This window comes from Anabas testudineus, chromosome 14, assembly GCF_900324465.2.
Source record: "Anabas testudineus chromosome 14, fAnaTes1.2, whole genome shotgun sequence".
Classification (NCBI taxonomy): domain Eukaryota; kingdom Metazoa; phylum Chordata; class Actinopteri; order Anabantiformes; family Anabantidae; genus Anabas; species Anabas testudineus.
In genome coordinates, this window is record NC_046623.1 from 5,590,138 (window position 1) to 5,607,072 (window position 16,935).

General features: G+C 38.4%; 1 protein-coding gene across 1 annotated transcript; it reads right to left on the bottom strand.

Moving 5' to 3' along the window:
- Positions 1 to 1,775: 1,775 nt before the first annotated feature.
- kif4 (kinesin family member 4) lies at positions 1,776 to 13,405 on the bottom strand. The gene is made up of 31 exons (XM_026373072.1): positions 13,285 to 13,405; positions 12,185 to 12,328; positions 11,969 to 12,083; positions 11,591 to 11,781; positions 11,371 to 11,460; positions 11,061 to 11,227; positions 10,471 to 10,565; positions 10,184 to 10,303; positions 9,740 to 9,915; positions 9,539 to 9,600; positions 9,282 to 9,414; positions 9,081 to 9,139; positions 8,711 to 8,816; positions 8,380 to 8,484; positions 7,981 to 8,163; positions 7,412 to 7,515; positions 7,148 to 7,292; positions 6,661 to 6,771; positions 6,454 to 6,537; positions 6,208 to 6,321; positions 5,880 to 6,035; positions 5,633 to 5,730; positions 5,114 to 5,243; positions 4,789 to 4,959; positions 4,574 to 4,693; positions 4,397 to 4,474; positions 4,040 to 4,141; positions 3,639 to 3,806; positions 3,217 to 3,342; positions 2,616 to 2,732; positions 1,776 to 2,394 (listed from the first exon to the last, which is right to left on the bottom strand). The coding sequence occupies exons 2-31, from the start codon at positions 12,305 to 12,307 to the stop codon at positions 2,182 to 2,184; spliced, it is 3,762 nt and encodes a 1,253-aa protein (XP_026228857.1). The 5' UTR covers positions 12,308 to 12,328; positions 13,285 to 13,405; the 3' UTR covers positions 1,776 to 2,181.
- Between the last annotated feature and the right edge of the window lie 3,530 nt (positions 13,406 to 16,935).

The following is a 16,935-nucleotide window of genomic DNA, read 5'->3' on the forward strand; positions in this document are numbered from 1 at the left end:
TGAGATGGCTCAACACGCTTCTCAGTGGGAGGACAACTCAGTTGGATCAGTTTGGAGAGATTTCTGTATTTCTGCAGCCTCTCTCTGTGTGTGTGTGTGTGTGTGTGTGTGCTCATCTCTCTGGCTTACAGCGGGTGGGGCTCACCTAGAAAAAAGGTGATATCACACATTTGAATCAGAACGTGATGACGAACCAACACCCACGCATTCCCGGTGAAGTAGGCTAGTGTTTAACTCCTAAATAAATAATACAGAGACGGAGAATGTAGTTTTTTTTTTTTTGTTTAGAAATTAATATTTAGAAACACATGAACATTAACTGGGCTACAGTACACCGCTCAGTGTGTTCATCTAACTGACACAGTCCAGAAAGAAAACTGTTTCTTTGTACTCACTATTTTTATAATTGAACTAACAACCTGTAATTTATTGATTGAGTTATAATGTCGACTTATTGCCCTGAGCTTCTTTTGTGGTTTGGAGTGAGTTGTGATTTATTCTTAACCAAATAACAGATGAAAAGCTGCATTTGTATTGCTCAAATCCCTTTTGATACATATTTAAGCCTGATAAACTAATAACAAACATTTGTACTGGAGTTTCAGCAGTCTACACAATCTGCTGCTGCATGTTTGCACTATTTACCTGTAACACCTGTAACTCCTGAGCTGCCATTGAGGACACTGTTACTTGATATTGTTTGTATTTGATCTTCACAAACATTGTTCCCCACAGCACCTAACCACTGCTTGAACTTAATGATACTGAATATAAAGAGACTGTTGGACTAGAAGAAATACAACAAATCTGTTTAAATCACACACATGTAGAAGTGAGATTTGAAACAAAACTAATTCCCTCCATGCCAACTTAACCATTACAAGGATAAAATGAATGTGCTATATTGGAAACACACTTCATCTTTGTCAGTCGCTTCAGTTTTAGCAGATCAGAGGAAGCTGTTTATTTGTACAGCAATGCCATAAACAGCTGTGAAATAAAAGAAACAGTTCATGTTATGATAAAAAAAAAACAACAAAATCCTCTCTTCTCCTCTTTATGAACATGTGATCTTTGGTTTCGAGCGAGGACACTTCTGCCCTACTGAGAGTTTACACCTGTCAAAGTGGTCCGGACAGTGTTTGCAGCTCACTAATAATCTACAAACTCACCCACACAGGTAGAAACCAGCCTCTGATGGTGCCACACCCACTGATAAACTTGATTTGCAAACAGCCTTTAAAGATGTGCTCTGACATCTAGCGCCCTCCGTTGGTGAGCACAGTGCACTGCAACAACAGCAGCAGGCCTCTGGCCCAGAACAGCCTGACAGGTTTTTATTTAAAGAAACAAACACAGTGGCTAATGAGAGCAGAGGACCTGCACAACAAATACCACGCTGCAGCAGAGTTTCAAGTCTGTTGACTCCTGAAATGACTGAACATTTCATTTGCCTTTTATCAAACTGTCAGAAATCTGATGCTGCTGTTTTGACAAAGTGAATATTTTCAGTAAACAATACAGCCTCGCTTTTTTGTTTGGTCTGGGAAGCAGCCAGTGCACACTGCAAATTTAGATTAGCATAAAATTAACACATTGTCTGATATTTTTTAGTTCAATTTCTAGAAACCGTTACGATAAGAACCAACTGTTGCTAAGAAACAGCAGTGAAATGATTCAAAAGTAGAACAGTCAGAAGATGATGAAATAAATTTTCCATCAACCTATAATGCTAAGACATTAGACACTGGTGCACATTGAGACAAGGAGGATTTGACTGTAAGACTTTATTGAGCTCTGATACTAAAATCACAGTGAAAAACCTACAGGTTGTTTCCAAGACAATGTTTATTAATGATGTGTTGAAAAGTATTTGTGTAAAATTCCTCAGCAGTGGACTGCTGAGTTTGCATAAAATATTGTCTTACTATGGGGAGAAAAATGACATGACACATGAAACTAAATTATTATGTACAGGCTTCTTGATCATCTCATTGTGAATTCCAGTAAACGATTAGATGCTACTCAGTCCTTGTCCCCATCTACAGAGAACAAAGTGTATGACAATAAACAACTACTTTCAAGTTACAGTACACAACAGTTTAGTCACATATATAAAAACACACACAAAGACACATATGGACACCTAAAGTAAAACACCATCAGCGCGCTCTCTCCTGATTAAGATTCCTCTCTGATTGGAGTGCATCCCGAGAAAAAACTGTTCTGAAAACTCGTCAGGATTCGTTTCTTCTTCTTGAGGAAGCTGACAGTTGTTTTGTTCTCCTCTTCATCCTCCTCCTCCTCCTCTTCCTCCTCCTCTGGCAAGATGGGTTTCCTGACCAACTTGAGGTCTGCAGTGGCATGTCCCATGTCTCCGATTTCCTTTAGCACCTGGAATGACACAAATATTAGTGAGAGTTCAGCATCACATCACTTAAAAAGCTACAGTCCCACACCAAACTGTCAGCCCAGTTTGAACTGCTGTAGACTGACTATATATAAAGAAAGTAATAGAGAAAAAAAAAAGTTCAATTGAACCGATGAAGCATTTTATTTTAAATCTTAGTTATATCTTCAGCATGCATGCTAGTCTTCAGAAGTATCCAGCTTACCTTCTTGGTGGGTGTACACGATGGAGGCTTGAAGAATGTAGTGTTGTCAGGGCTGCTGGCTGTGGGATCTTGAAGAGACACAGAGTCTCTGGAAGCGTTTTCTGTCTGACTGAGGTCCTGAAATGAGTTAAAAATAAATAAATAAATAGTGCAAAAGGAAGTACCAAGTTTTTCCTTGCTACATGTTTTCATAAAAATTCTTCAATAGCTGCAACAAAGTAAATCAAACTTTTCTTTTTAGTGAACATAAGAAACCAATGTTAATATAAAACTTAGATTTTAGTCAAGTAATAACTAAACTCTCAGCAGGTTACTACAGTTTATGAACATGTAATATCTAATATAACATTCATTTTTATGACATGACAAATATCCAAGTCCAGTAACTTCAGTTATGCATCTTATTGGGATGTTGTATGTTCTGTGAAAACCATAACTGCCCCATTAATGACAGTGATTCAAAAGTGCTATATAAGCGTCAACCATTAATTGCTTTGCTATTTTAAAAAAAAAAGTTTGCCTTGAAAGGTTCAGACTGTCGTACTCCTATCGTTATCAACACCAGCAAACTATTAAGATACTGAAATTACAGACGACCTACCTCAGCAGGCACCTGGGTCTCCATATTTCGACACTTGTCGTGATCACACTGGCAGTTCTCCCCACACGTCATCTTTCCTTTGCGACACCTGCACTGCTTATTGCTGCAGCGACCTTTACATGCACACTAAAGAAAGAGAAATAACTTACAATTGTAGCCTGTCTTTGTGTCACAACTAATCCAACTATCGTGATTCTTTAACATTTGCAGCTCTGCATCATCCAAAGCAGCTGCAGGCAACATGCACTTGTATAGTGCAACTATATAAAACATCCAGTGCATTTTTGAATGAACAGTACTGTTCATGAGCACTCTCCATGGTGTTCAATGAGCACTGTGAACTGTCAGTGTCTATAGGCCTACAGATTTAATACATAGCTGATCAGCCTTAAGATGACAACAGTCCTAATTCACAGTCTTACCCCATTTGCTTTGGGTTTCTTTGAGATTCTGCGTCCCTTCTCGGGTTTCTCGGGGCGCCACTCATCCTCTTCCTCCTCATTCTCATCCTCACTAGGAGACATCAGCTCTTCAACTTTGATGGTCATATTCTGTGGGGCTTTTGCTGTGGTGAAGCGCCTGGCTTTAGGCTGTCATTGGTTGAGAACAGAAGGACAAAGCAATCAACACACAGACGAACTGTCTTGTAATGTTCCTGTAATGAGTCAGTAATTGTGGGTGCAGTTTTTTCTATTAGTTTAAACATTGGTCATAGATAAAATAACTAATATTACACTATTTGCTATCTGTGACATTAAAAACTGAAGTAAGCCAAAACGTATCCAGTAAAATGTGTGATCTTAGAATATCAGCAATAACCAACCTTTGGAGGAACGTACTCAAACGAGTCGTCTGGGTACTGTTCATTGATGGCTGCAGGTACAAGGACCTTTTTCCCACTTGCCAGGTGGAGTAATGAGAGTTTCTGCAGAGGAAAGAACAGCACAAACATTGCTTTAAACCAATCACACGATAGAGAACGCACATTATACTTTTAAACATTTGGTAAATTGCTCATGCCTGCAGTTAAGAATTATAACGCCTGTATTTGTCTTCTAATCAACAGTCTTGTGAGATGCAGTTCTACTCAACAGTTATTAACTAGCAAATATTATTCAACATTTATAAACCAGTGTAATAACATTACAAAACAAAAGCTGATAATGTTGGACACAGTTACCTGTCTGTACTGTTCATTCTGCTCCAGGAGTTTCTGGTTCTGCTCACTTAATTCTCGCAGCTTTTCAAGCTCTTCTTCCTAAAATGATATTACAAATATCAACATGATTAACTCTGACTGAATACTGCAAAAACAAGCAGAGACGCAGAGTCATGTTCTGAATCTGTGGAGACAAACCTGAACTTTGAGGCGTTGGAGAAGCTCCTTCTCCTTTGAACTCTCCTCATCCTTCTGCTTTGTTTCATCGGACTCTTCATGTATGGGTTTGTTTTGTAGCTGGTTAAGGAGGTAAAGCACCTGCACCCAGGAAGGAGAAATCACTTTTCATAAATATGTATTACTGTAAAGAGATTGTAAATTAGCATATAATTAACAGATACGTGTTTGACCACCTTCTCTTGATGCCTCTGTTCTAGATCCACTAGCTGCTGCTGGTGCTCCATGTCCATGGTTGACATCACATTTCTCTCTTCAGCGAGCAGCTTCCTTATATCTTGTGCGTTTCCCTTCTCCTGTTTGAGTTCACTCTCCAGCTTGGCACCAGCTGTTTTAGCAGACACCAGCTAGATTAAAAGATTTAAAAAAAAAATTGATGGATTTTACAAAACAGACAGAAAAATAATGCACTTTAAACTTATTCAGCACACAGATGTAAAAAACAAACAAACGAAAAAATGACTTCCTAAACAATTTACAACATACAAACAAATATGTCACCTCAGACATCAAGACTTTAATGGCACACTTGGCGTCTACTATGCTTGTGATGCCGTCTATGCGCTGTTTCAAACGGCCTTCGCTGTCTGCCACAAGAAGTTTCTGCTGGAGGTCAGCAATCTGGGCATTCCTGTAGAGATGTAAATCCCTCTGAAAATTACAGCCTCTTTGCTGAACAGTGATAAACAAACAATATAATAAATCCAGTGTTGTTGTAGACATTTTTGAAAAGCTGATATTGTGGTTTAAAGGAAGTATCACAAAACCTTCTGCAATAGCCTGGGAAAAAAATCAACAGACATGTCCACTATTCACTTCCTTATGTGGTGCCACATCTTACAGCACAGATGTTAACAGAGATCAGATGGATTGTTTTAAAATTTGATTTTAAAACATTTCCTTTATCTTGAAATGTTCTACAGTTGGACATTGTAAGCCATCCTAGGGTTACAGTGAGTATTATGAATTCTGGTCAAATGTAACAAACAGCTGAGCTGAGCTGGTTTTTCTCAGACTCACCTGAGGCCCATTTCTGTCTCCAGGTTCTCAATCTGTTTGGTCAGAGGTGTTTCCAGTGCCCCATGGCTCTCTAGCTCAGAGATTATCAGCGTCCGACGCTGCATGAAAGGATGTAAAAAAATCAAAGAACTGACTGTAAGATTTCAACTTTGCTAGTGCCCTGCATATCTAACTTATTCTTCTTTTGTGCATATTCCCATTAGTGTGTTTTAGACACAGTAATGTTAGTACAAACTTTTCAGCTCACCCTGATTTTGGGAGCTGGTCTCTCCCCGGCCTCTAGCTGCTGTTTCAGGTGGTTGATCTCCTGAGCCAAGACCTTTCTGTCCTCCAGCAGATCATTGAGGTGCCGCCGGGCCTCTTCTGTACTAACCATCACCTCCACTTCATTGAGCAGCCACGTCTGATCAGATATATGCAGAATCACAGTTAACAGCAGCACTATTTCCAACAATAAAACCATACCGTTCTTAAATATTTCAACATATTAAAAGCAAAGTCTCAGTGCAGTGCTTTTTGAAAAGTAATAAATAAATCAAGTCTAAAATAGAAGCCTTAAAACAAGGTTTTTCAACCTTAACTCTAGCAGCAGCTCCCTCCATTCCTCTGCTCTGAGCATCTTTGCGCTTCTCTGCCACCTCACTTCTCTTCTGTAAGGCATCCTTCAGCCGCTTGTTTGCAGCTGCAGCCTGTGTAAGGAGTGAGGTGGGGGAGCAGACAACAGAAATAAGTTGCTTTAAGTAATTTCCAGACACTGATGTTGACTGATGAGACTAATGTTCAAACTAAATTGTTTGAAGAATCAGAGAAAGAGCTCTCACCTCTTCAGTTTTACGACGTAGGACATTGGCCTGTTTCTGGAAATCCCGTTCAAGTTTGAGCAACTCATACTGGCGCTTACGATCCTTTAAAAACACAATTTTAAAAATGAGGTTTATAAAGAACCATATTCAATTATACGAGGGACAGAGACTTGATCTGAATTTATGAATATAATGTTGCAGAATGAAGATTTGGCCCTCACATACCTTTTCCTTTAGCTGCAGAACCTCTCTGTCCTTCTTGCTCTTCCATTGTCTGAATTTCTCAGAGTCCTCCCTCATCTGTCTCATCAGCTGCGTACGCTGGGTCTTCATAGCCTGTGAAGAAGCAGTGAGTGTTACTGTGTACTTGGATTTGGCATCTGTGGCATTCATATGTAACCAGTAGTTTCAAATATTAGCAACACTATGTTGTTTCAGCAGGTCTCCATAGATCAGATATATTGTAACCTTTGTCTGTACTCGATATACTTGAAAATAAGGAACCTGGTTCAGTACATTTAGTACTACTACTTCTTCTGCAATATAATTCACATATAGTCACTATTTTATAGCAGATTGACATACAATTCCCAACTACTATATATATTTTTTTATTTCTGATATTGATATAGTGTTTAGTAAAGATACAAATTATGACACCTAAAATGCCTTTTATGTTTACGGTTCTGCAAAAGTTAAAATCACTGTGCACCTGTATCTCCTGCATGAGCTTGCCAACTTTCTGAACAGAGGACTCTTTGAGTTTCAGCAGTTTGGACTGTTCAAGCAGCTTCTTCTTCATGTCCACGAGCTGACCCTCAAGCTCCTGCAGCCTCTTTCTGCGCTGCTCACTAAGCCTAACAGAAGAGTGAAGGTTCATGAGATTACTTTTGAGATTTACTGCCATAGACAATCAACTCATAATTAGGCGTACACTTTAGATTAGGTACATCCAAAATAATCATAGATTACATACTTAGCCTGGTTACTGTCTTTCTTTGCAGACTGTAGTGCCAAAACAAGCTCATCTTTCTCCTTTTGCAGAGAATCCACTGCAGACTGCAGAGTGTGTACATTTTTCTGCAGGACAAAAAGGCCCAGAAGATTAAAATCTGTCCATCATTTCTCCATAATTTCAGAAATGTCTCATAATTAACACAATTACACAATAAAATAGGTACTATGCTTTACACATTTCCAACTCTTGTGGGAACCTAGCAGCATAGAAAGGAGTCACACAGGGGCAAACATGTTAACTGGTGGATAGGACGGCATAGGACAGCAAACTAACTCTGTTACTTACACTGCAGGGATGGGCTTATGCAACACTTATATCTAATTTGATGCGATGTGTGTAAAACAACAGATATTGCCTCAACTTGCTCAAGAAGAGAATTTCAAAAGACCAGAGATAGAATTAAGTAATTTTAGACCATGGGAAGGTCCCCACCACCATCATCACAGTGCAAACTTATTTTTGTTGTTTCCACCATTAATACCAGTAAAACAGTCCAAGTCAAAAACTGGATATATAAAACCTCTTGCCTGATGTTCTGACTGCATCGGCTCCAACTGGCTGTCATTCTGGCACATTTTCTTCACATATGCTTCCTTTAAACTCAGCACTTTGTTCAGTTCAATCAGTTCCTTGGACAGCTGGGCCTGTCGCAGTGCATGATGGGTTGTGAAGGCCTCTGGGGATTCCTTACCAGCAATGGTTGTGACATCCTGTTTAATGTGTTAGAATTAGGAAATATCTCAATTTACATTTCAGAAATAAAGAAAAATGGTCTCAAACACTCTTTGATCAATTAGTGTATGCAAAGTAATACAGCAAGTACAATAATACATATGAATGTATGTATTGATTTACACACTGAATATCATTTCTTGAAGAGCTGTCATCTACTGTAAATATAAAGAAAAACAAAATGGTCAACTTACTGAAGGAGACTCCGCTGCGTTTTTGCTGCCACTCCCAGATACTTCAGGGACATCCTCTCCTGCAGCCATTGCTTCAATGGAGGCAGCAATGCCTGCACTCTCATCCTTAGAGAGACAAATGAGAAACAAAACAATGTGAGCTAGTTTTATTAACATTCAATGCTGGATTAACCTGATTTAAAAGTTGTTTGCACTGTAACCTGTAAATGAGTGTACTGATCAACCACTGCATTCAACTTTAAAATATAAATAAAAAATGTATTGATCTATTTAAACTAATGAGATTTTATAGATGATCTTTGGTGCATTATTATATGAGCTAAAGATGTACCTTGAGCTCTAAGATGACATCTTGCAGGTTCTTCATCACCTCAACGTTCTCCTTCAGTTCTTGGTCCTCCAGCATCTCTAACAGCTTCTCAAGATCAACAGTGCATCTGAAGGAGAAAAAAAGATACATACTGCATGTGGCCCAATATGTCTTTCTCAGGTAATATATCAGTCATCTGATACCGTTCACTCAGTCACTGAGTAAGACCTAAAATACTGTATAGTCTTTTAGTAAAACCTTTTGTTGTTGAGAAAATTACTTAAATCTGAACACACCATTTAACAAGAAGAGCTTCGGCTTTACATTTTCTCTTTAAGCTTTGTCAGACCCCCCGCAAAGCCATCCCGGATTCATGATTTGGTCAACTTACGCTGCATGGTGCTGCAGTTGTTCCAGTTTGCTTTGTAGTTTGTCATTCATTTGTTCTGTCTATAAAATAAAACACAATGTGAAAAAGATGGTTTGTTCCTGCTTCCTGTGAATATGAAGGAACACATTTTCCCCACTAGTCTCATCAGATTTAAACAATGGCTTTAGAGGAGTGATTGGTAAATATTAAGAACTGGCTCACCATAATAATCTTTTCAAACATGAGGGCAGTCTCTCCGGCTGCCTCACTCAGCTCTCTGCTTAGCTTATTGTTCTCATCCTGCAGAGCACGGTTCCTCTCCAGCAGCTTGGTCACATTCTCTGCAGACTCGGTCCTGTAACAGAGGGACTAGGTAACTGTCATGGTACCATTTTGTTACAGACTCTATTCTGTACTCTTCATGCTTTAATCTTACACCCTGGTGGGACACTGATTAAATAGGTAATGTTTTGTCTTACCCAGAGAGCACTGGAGCTACCCCTCCACGTGCATGAAGCAGCATGACCTGCAGTTCCTGAACCTAAATAAGCGTAAATCAAGACATTTAAAAAATTAATTTTAAAATAGTAGAAGAAAGGTCGTATTATAAAAAGACTTCCAACTTGTAAAAAAAGTAATTGCATTCATCTTTTGTAAAAAGCCTTGTGAAGCTTTTGTACCTGTTGTTTCAAACGGCTCATTTCCGCAGCTCTAGGATCAACGTTGACAATAGGCTTGTTTTTAATTTTGCGAGCACGGTCAGCATATCGCAGGGTGTTGATGGTCTCCTCCATGTTTGAGTCTGCAGGACTGACGCATGCAATCATCAAAGTGTGGCTATTTCCTCCCAATGAATCTGATTAGACAACAGAAACAGAAAGCAGAAAATTGTTCACCCTAAAGCATCTGAGACCTTCAACAACCAAAGCGAAGAGTAAGGCTGCTGAGCATGCAGAGGTAGGTAAATAGTTTTGCCTGTGATCTTTTGAGGTGAGGAGAGAGGACAACAAGATGTGGTTCACTTGCAGAGCTTGCTTTAAGAACACTGACTAAAAGTGAGAACTGTATATTAGACTGATCTAATGACCAATATGTAACTGTTGAACAACTAGCTCAAAGCCTACCTTGTAGGAGACGGGTGAGCTTGGAGTCTCTGTATGGAACAAAGGTGTTTTTCTTGCTTTCATCCCCCAAGGCACTGATCACATTACCCAAAGATAAAAGGCCTCGATTGATGCTGATGCCTTAGGATGGAAATTAATAGCATGAAAACAGAAATACTATTATACAGTGACACAATTACAATATAAAGAAATAGTACATACAGTCTAAATGTTATCCTTAGAATTGGGAAATTTCTAAACTGAGATGTGACAACTTTTAAATAAGTAAAATGTATAAATATAGTTACCTTCCTTTAAACGATCTCCCTCTGCTTTGGTTTTCTTTTGTCTCTCTGAGCCAGCCAGGTCAACAAGGTGCAACTTTGAGACAACTGAGTCAACTCTGCAACAAATGATGAAATAGATATTCAACTTGAAATACACATGAATGAACACAACATTCATTATTGGGGAAACATCATTTATAATTTTTATGGAAAAACTGCAATGTAACACTAAAGCCAAATCTGTTGGGCTCACACTTAAATATAATTATCTGGCATCTCAATGCTCTAATATCTTCTTGCTGCTGAAGTTTTGTACTCTCCTGACATCATTTACATGAAACAAAATTGTATATCTGATTGCATTTCGGAACAAGTTATTGTAGTTTATCCTTTAGAAAATGAGAATAATTTATTTCAAAGCTGGTTAGAGCAAATCTAATCATAACACATAATACAATTTGAATAACATATTTATGACAGTTTTCCCTTGCGTTATAGAATACATTGTTAAAATTGACAAATTTAAATTTAAACTACTAAATAAAGAGAGAAACTGGACTAATCAAAGCTAAAATTATAGTCAATGTGGGAAAAACACCCCCCAGACTGACTTATCTGTCCCTCTGCGTTGCTCCAGTGTGATGGTGAAGATCGCATGAGAGCGTGAAGAAGCTGCATTCATTGCTGTGGAGCCCACAGTGCGAGCAGAGTTTCCAAGTTCCAGACATCCCACCATCTCATTGGCAGAGAAAACCTGCCTCTCAGTTAACCCCACAATCTGTAAAAGAGTTAATTTTCAATTTAAAACAAAAGCTGACACCAAGATAGAGAATTAGACATGGATGGTTTTATTAGTGTATTTATTATAAGTTTCCCAAGACAAGCACAACATCACTTAACATCGCTCTTAACATCACTCACCTTAATACCCTCTTTAGGGTCTTCACGAATGCTAATGGCAGGTTTATCTTTAGACGTACACAGCAAGTCCAATATTTCTTCATTATAGATCTACAATCAAAAGGACAGATCTTAAATAAATTACTTTAAAAGGCCACTGTACAATGAAATTACATTTTCCACAGACCACAATAAGTTAACTGTCAAGAAAAGGACCATAAACAAAACAATTTCCACCAACCTCTAGGTATGACACTGTCAGACAGAAATCACAGCCTGTCCTTGTCTCCTTTTCCTCAAAGATCCGACTGACAACTCTTGGTATAACACCGACTGCAGGATCGTTTTCCTGAGCTGATGTGTATGTTCCTCCCATGGAAAAGGTCTTCCCTGATCCGGTCTGTCCATATGCAAGAACTGTGGCATTGTATCCTACCAAAAGAATATTTCAGTGAACAATGTTTCTAAAATTTTTATATCAAACCTTTCCTAATCATCTATTTTATACATGCCAAACTCCAAATTTTTCTCAGTGTGCAGTGTGACCTCTCAGCAACACGGAAAAATAAATAAAACAAATAAACTAAAAAACTAAACAAAACAACAAAGACAAAACTACCTTTGAAAAGCCCACACAATAAGGGGGACACAGCAGTCCTGAAAACTTCTTCTTGTTCAGCAGTAGGATCGAACACATAATCATACGTGAACGCCTTTTCTGTCCCAACAATCACCTGAAAACAAACAATAGTGTAGAGTGCAGATGCATGAATAAAAATACATTGTATAAATATAAAAACTAACTTTTCATCAAGAAAGTCTTATGAACAATGACCTGTGGCTCCCCTGGCACAAACGTCAGACAGCACTGACATCCTTCATTGACTTCTTTAGGAACCAACGGTCGACATCGCAATGCAACTCGCACTGGGATCACCTTAGCATCCTCATTTGTCATGATGCAAGATTCCAGTGAATGCTTGGGACATAAAGCAAAAGGAGCTGGGTATTATCAGTCCTATGATCTAATCACATAATATCTTACAGACCTTGTTAAACTCATAATTTTTAAAACTAGAGACATCACTGGAACAGGGTTGACACTGACATCAATTTTTTCTAAGAAACCATTTTCCTTCTGTGTCAATATGAATAATAATTAATCTTCATATGAACTACTGCATGAATGCTGGACGAGCTCAGAGATGAACTGCAGAAAAGATAAGTAGTTGTTAAAAGTGCTCATTAGGACATACTGAAAGATGCCGCATTTTGTGTACAATGGATGAATAGCTGAACTGCATGCGAAGCATTAATTGACTGCATCGGAAAATGTCTCAGTAAATTTCCAGGGGCGCTGTCATGATGCTTACTAACCACTAATCATTGTCTACGGATCCGCTCCATAACATGTCTGATAATGACATCATTACTTTTTGTCCGTCCTGCAGACGGCGCAAGCACTGGAATAAGACAACGCTACTGTCATTTTAGAAACTCACTGTTTTTGATGTAATGTTATCCACTTTAACTGTTACCTTCAGCTCCTCGATCTGTCTCCGGGATACAGAAGCAGGCTGGAGCAGCCAGCAGCTAAAACTATACTTAACGTTATAACGTAGACGCACAGCAGAACAAGCTTATGGTTAACGCTAACAGCCATTAAAGTGCTTATTTATTTAGTTGAGAAAACCATTCGCGGGCAAACAAACTGTCTTCACGTCAGCTGACAATTAAGTTGAGGCAGGAGTGAGCTTAACGTGAACGAGTTAGCTAGCTGCACTTATTAGCTAGACGCTTACATTAGCGTTACCGTTACCTTTTCTACGTTTCCTGCAGTGCCAGCGTTAAATATCACGTAAAGTGTATGCAGCGATAATGGAGAGGACTCCTCTGACCACTTTAATAAAACGTTTATAATTAAATGCTACTTACTGTGGCTAACTTAGTAGTTTAATCCCTCTTTGGCCGTGTAGTGAACATACACCATTATCTGCGAGTCGAATGTTGTTACTGCCCGCCACTTTCAAACTCAGCTCCGCCTCCTGCTTCTTCTTCTACTTGTAATTTTCTGGCAGAATCAGCGTAACTGAGCTGCATTAGCGGCCTCTGCAGGACAGCGCCAATACAACACGAATGACTAACCATTAGTCTGGTGTTTAAGACCAATTTAAGCAAAAATGTATTCAAACAAAGTGATGTTGTGATTGTTTTTCCCCTCACCGTTATTTTGGCTAACCAATGTCTTCTTTACATCCCAAATAAAAATCTTAATTTTATTATATAGTGCATAATGTTTTTTTTAAGTTATGAGGAAGCATTAGCATACATTTGATTGACTAGGAAGTAAACATCCATGAAGACTGAAGTCAAATAAAATATCCAGCCTGTAAATAGTATGGCACACAGTTCTTGAGGACATGCTATTTGGTAATGATTAAATAATCCTTACAGGAAGTGATATTTGTGGAATACGGTGCATGGCTGTGAGAGTGATAATATCAGTGTATACAATAAAAAATCTTTCTTGAGGCAAAGATAAATAATTTGTCTCACTGAAATGCTCTAACTAGAATCATACTAACCAAACATAAACAATAATGGATGGAGTATAGAGGTGAATCACTCTTGTTACCTGATAGCCCCTTATGTACTGATGATGTGGGTAATAAGGGAATGTGCTTTAGTTCGAGTTATGTGTTAAGAAATAAGACCAGGAGATTAAGGGAAGGAAAGGGAGTCTAAGTGGGTGACTTGATGAGATGAGTTTTCACCTAGAGTGGAAAATGGGGAGTGACTCTTCTGTGCTGGCTGGAGGGAAAAGGTCATTACAGTGGGAGCCAGGGCGAAAAACAGCTGAATCCAGATAAAGTGATGACAAGGTTTCTGTAGGGAAGAGAGAGCTAAGCAGGCAATCAAGTGGATGAAGTCAGGGCATGAACAGGCGCTGCATTTGTGAGCTTCTGATAAGAAGCATTACTATTCACATAAATTTCTCAATTTTCACAGTTGCAAAACGATTCCCCTGTACCCAAATTTTGCGAATCAGTAGATTTATTGAACATGCGGGATAGATGAGCATGCGCAGCACAGTTGTATCAGTCCTATTTAATCCATGACCTTTACCAACCTTGTGACCACATGGAACTGAAACGACATTGATAGAGCTCATGCAGTCTAAGTCTGGCTCAGCCTCCATCTCTCCTGTGACAGATGCTGTTGGTCGCAAACAACAATTCTGCTATAAATTTGTAGTTGCTCACTAATAAATGATGTCCAAAAAGTTCACATGAAAAATACTTATGACCATTATATATTACTTAGAATTTTTAAATATGGGTGTTTTACTTTTAGTGATTATTAACATGCATTTCTAATCAACCAGGAATGCAAATGTGTGTTGGCATATCAGCCTTGTCCCTATTAACCTTCACCTTGAGTGAAATGAGAAAGGCATTCTTGATGGTATATATTCTGCACCTGGGCGAGATCAAGTGTGTTACACCATGCTCCAGCAGTTGCCAGAGGAAACATTAAATAGAAAGTAAGCTCTTAAGTAATTGCTTTGTGGAAATTAGAAAGAAAGTCATTATTCATCACAAAATATTGGCATTGTGGCAGTAAAGCCGGCCTAATGATGGTTAAAACAGTTATTCATGTACAATTATTGGTACAGTTGCGGCAAATCTTTAACGCTGGTTTGGAGCTTACCATTACCATCAAATAAGAAGAGGTCCCTGGGATGCTGGTACACTATTTACAGTATGTCTGAAGATTATGAAAGTGAGAATTGTAAGCTTAGAGTTTTTGTGGGAACTAAGGTGTTCTTCTTGCTTTCATCCCCCAAGGCACCATTATTTTTAAAGGTGCAGTAGCTCAGAGAGTTGTAATTCTAGGATATAACCAGATACCATTACGACTAACATAACTAGATAGGTGAGGATAACGGTCATGGGAAAAATATCACCCAAAGGGGGGCAAGCCTGATGGTTGTGCTGAAATTATAATGTAATAACATAAATACTAAGCTAACACTATGTAATTACTACAGAAATCTAAAAATGTAATGTTTTACTGAACCTTCTGTTTATTTGGATTGTCTAGAATAGGCTTAACTCTATGTCTTCACTTGGCTACTGTACAAGTTATCTCAGAGGTGTCCTGCTCCTAATAAAGACACACCAGATTTTCACTGCTACCAAGAATAGAGCAGGCAGTGAATGAATGGAACAAACCAGTCTATTCTCTACATTCATATTCACTAAATGGTGATTGTGCTGCTTTCTGCTCTGCATGGCTTAGATAATAAATGCAAATGGATTTGGCAGCAAATGGGGACTGAATGCACATTAACATTAAGGTAAGTTGTTCAATTTCTTCTTCAACAGAGATGCACTGAGCTCAGCTTGTTCACCCCACTTAAAGCCACCTTCAGCTTGAACAGCAGTGTCCCCTCTTATATTGTAGTTGGACTAGGAGGTAATTCAGCCTGCTTCCCCTTCTGTGCTGTAGTTTCAAAAGATAATCTGCAAGGGGTGGATTGCATTGCAATGACATCACCCATGCCTAAAATCCACTGGTTGCATTAATGGGGTTTTGAAGAGAATACACTCTGCTCAGCTGCACTAAGCCATCTGTATGTACCAGCTTCATGCTCTGCTAGGCTAAATGTTCTATACTGGCGCTTTCCATTAACTCTGGAAAATGTAATATAAGATCACAATAATTGTAATCAAAGAAAGCTAGCATTACATAATAGTTACATATGTGTTCCATAGAAATGTATCCCCTGTATCAAATTCCACACAGAGCAGACTAATCTATAGATCTTGTGACTTTACAATGCTAAATGTGACAGTACATAATTTCATTAAATCATATTACAATGACTGACGATATTTTCCACACTAACTACTTGTAATAAAAAATGCAAACCTTGGTTGCATCTTTGAAGGTAAATGATAGATTGAATGTTTTGAATGTTAATGTAAAAGAGTGACAAATAATGTGTGTTTAATGCTGTTATGTCCCCTTAAATACAATGTTCCTGAAGTTAATTAGATACATTATGAGTCTTCTCAACTTAAATTATAATATAATTTATAGGGAACACTTAACAAATCTAAGAAAGAGTGTATAACTCAGTTTCACAGTTTCACATAATAACAATCGATTACTTGTTTTCAAGACACTTGCCTTAATGTTTTAACAGTGTTAAAGGATGATAACATCAACAATCAAATATTGTTTTCCTACAAATTCTCCATAAAATAAATTGAAACATAAGCATTAAGCAAACAGATACATGTGAAAACTCCAGAATGACTTCAGTAGTCAGCCGCACACATACAGTGTAGCTTTAAATCAAGTGAGGTTGTTGTGGTGTGCTGTTAAATAGGAAAACACACTTTAAAAACGAATTTCTTGATATTTAGATATTTAATTAAGAATCCAGGCATCAAGAAATCCCACCCCCCATACACACCTATAAGCAACATTTGACTTTGTCATGTTTTCATGTAGAGGCAGTTCAGCATCATGAGTCAGGGCACAATCATGATCAGATGATTAATCACAGACATTTGG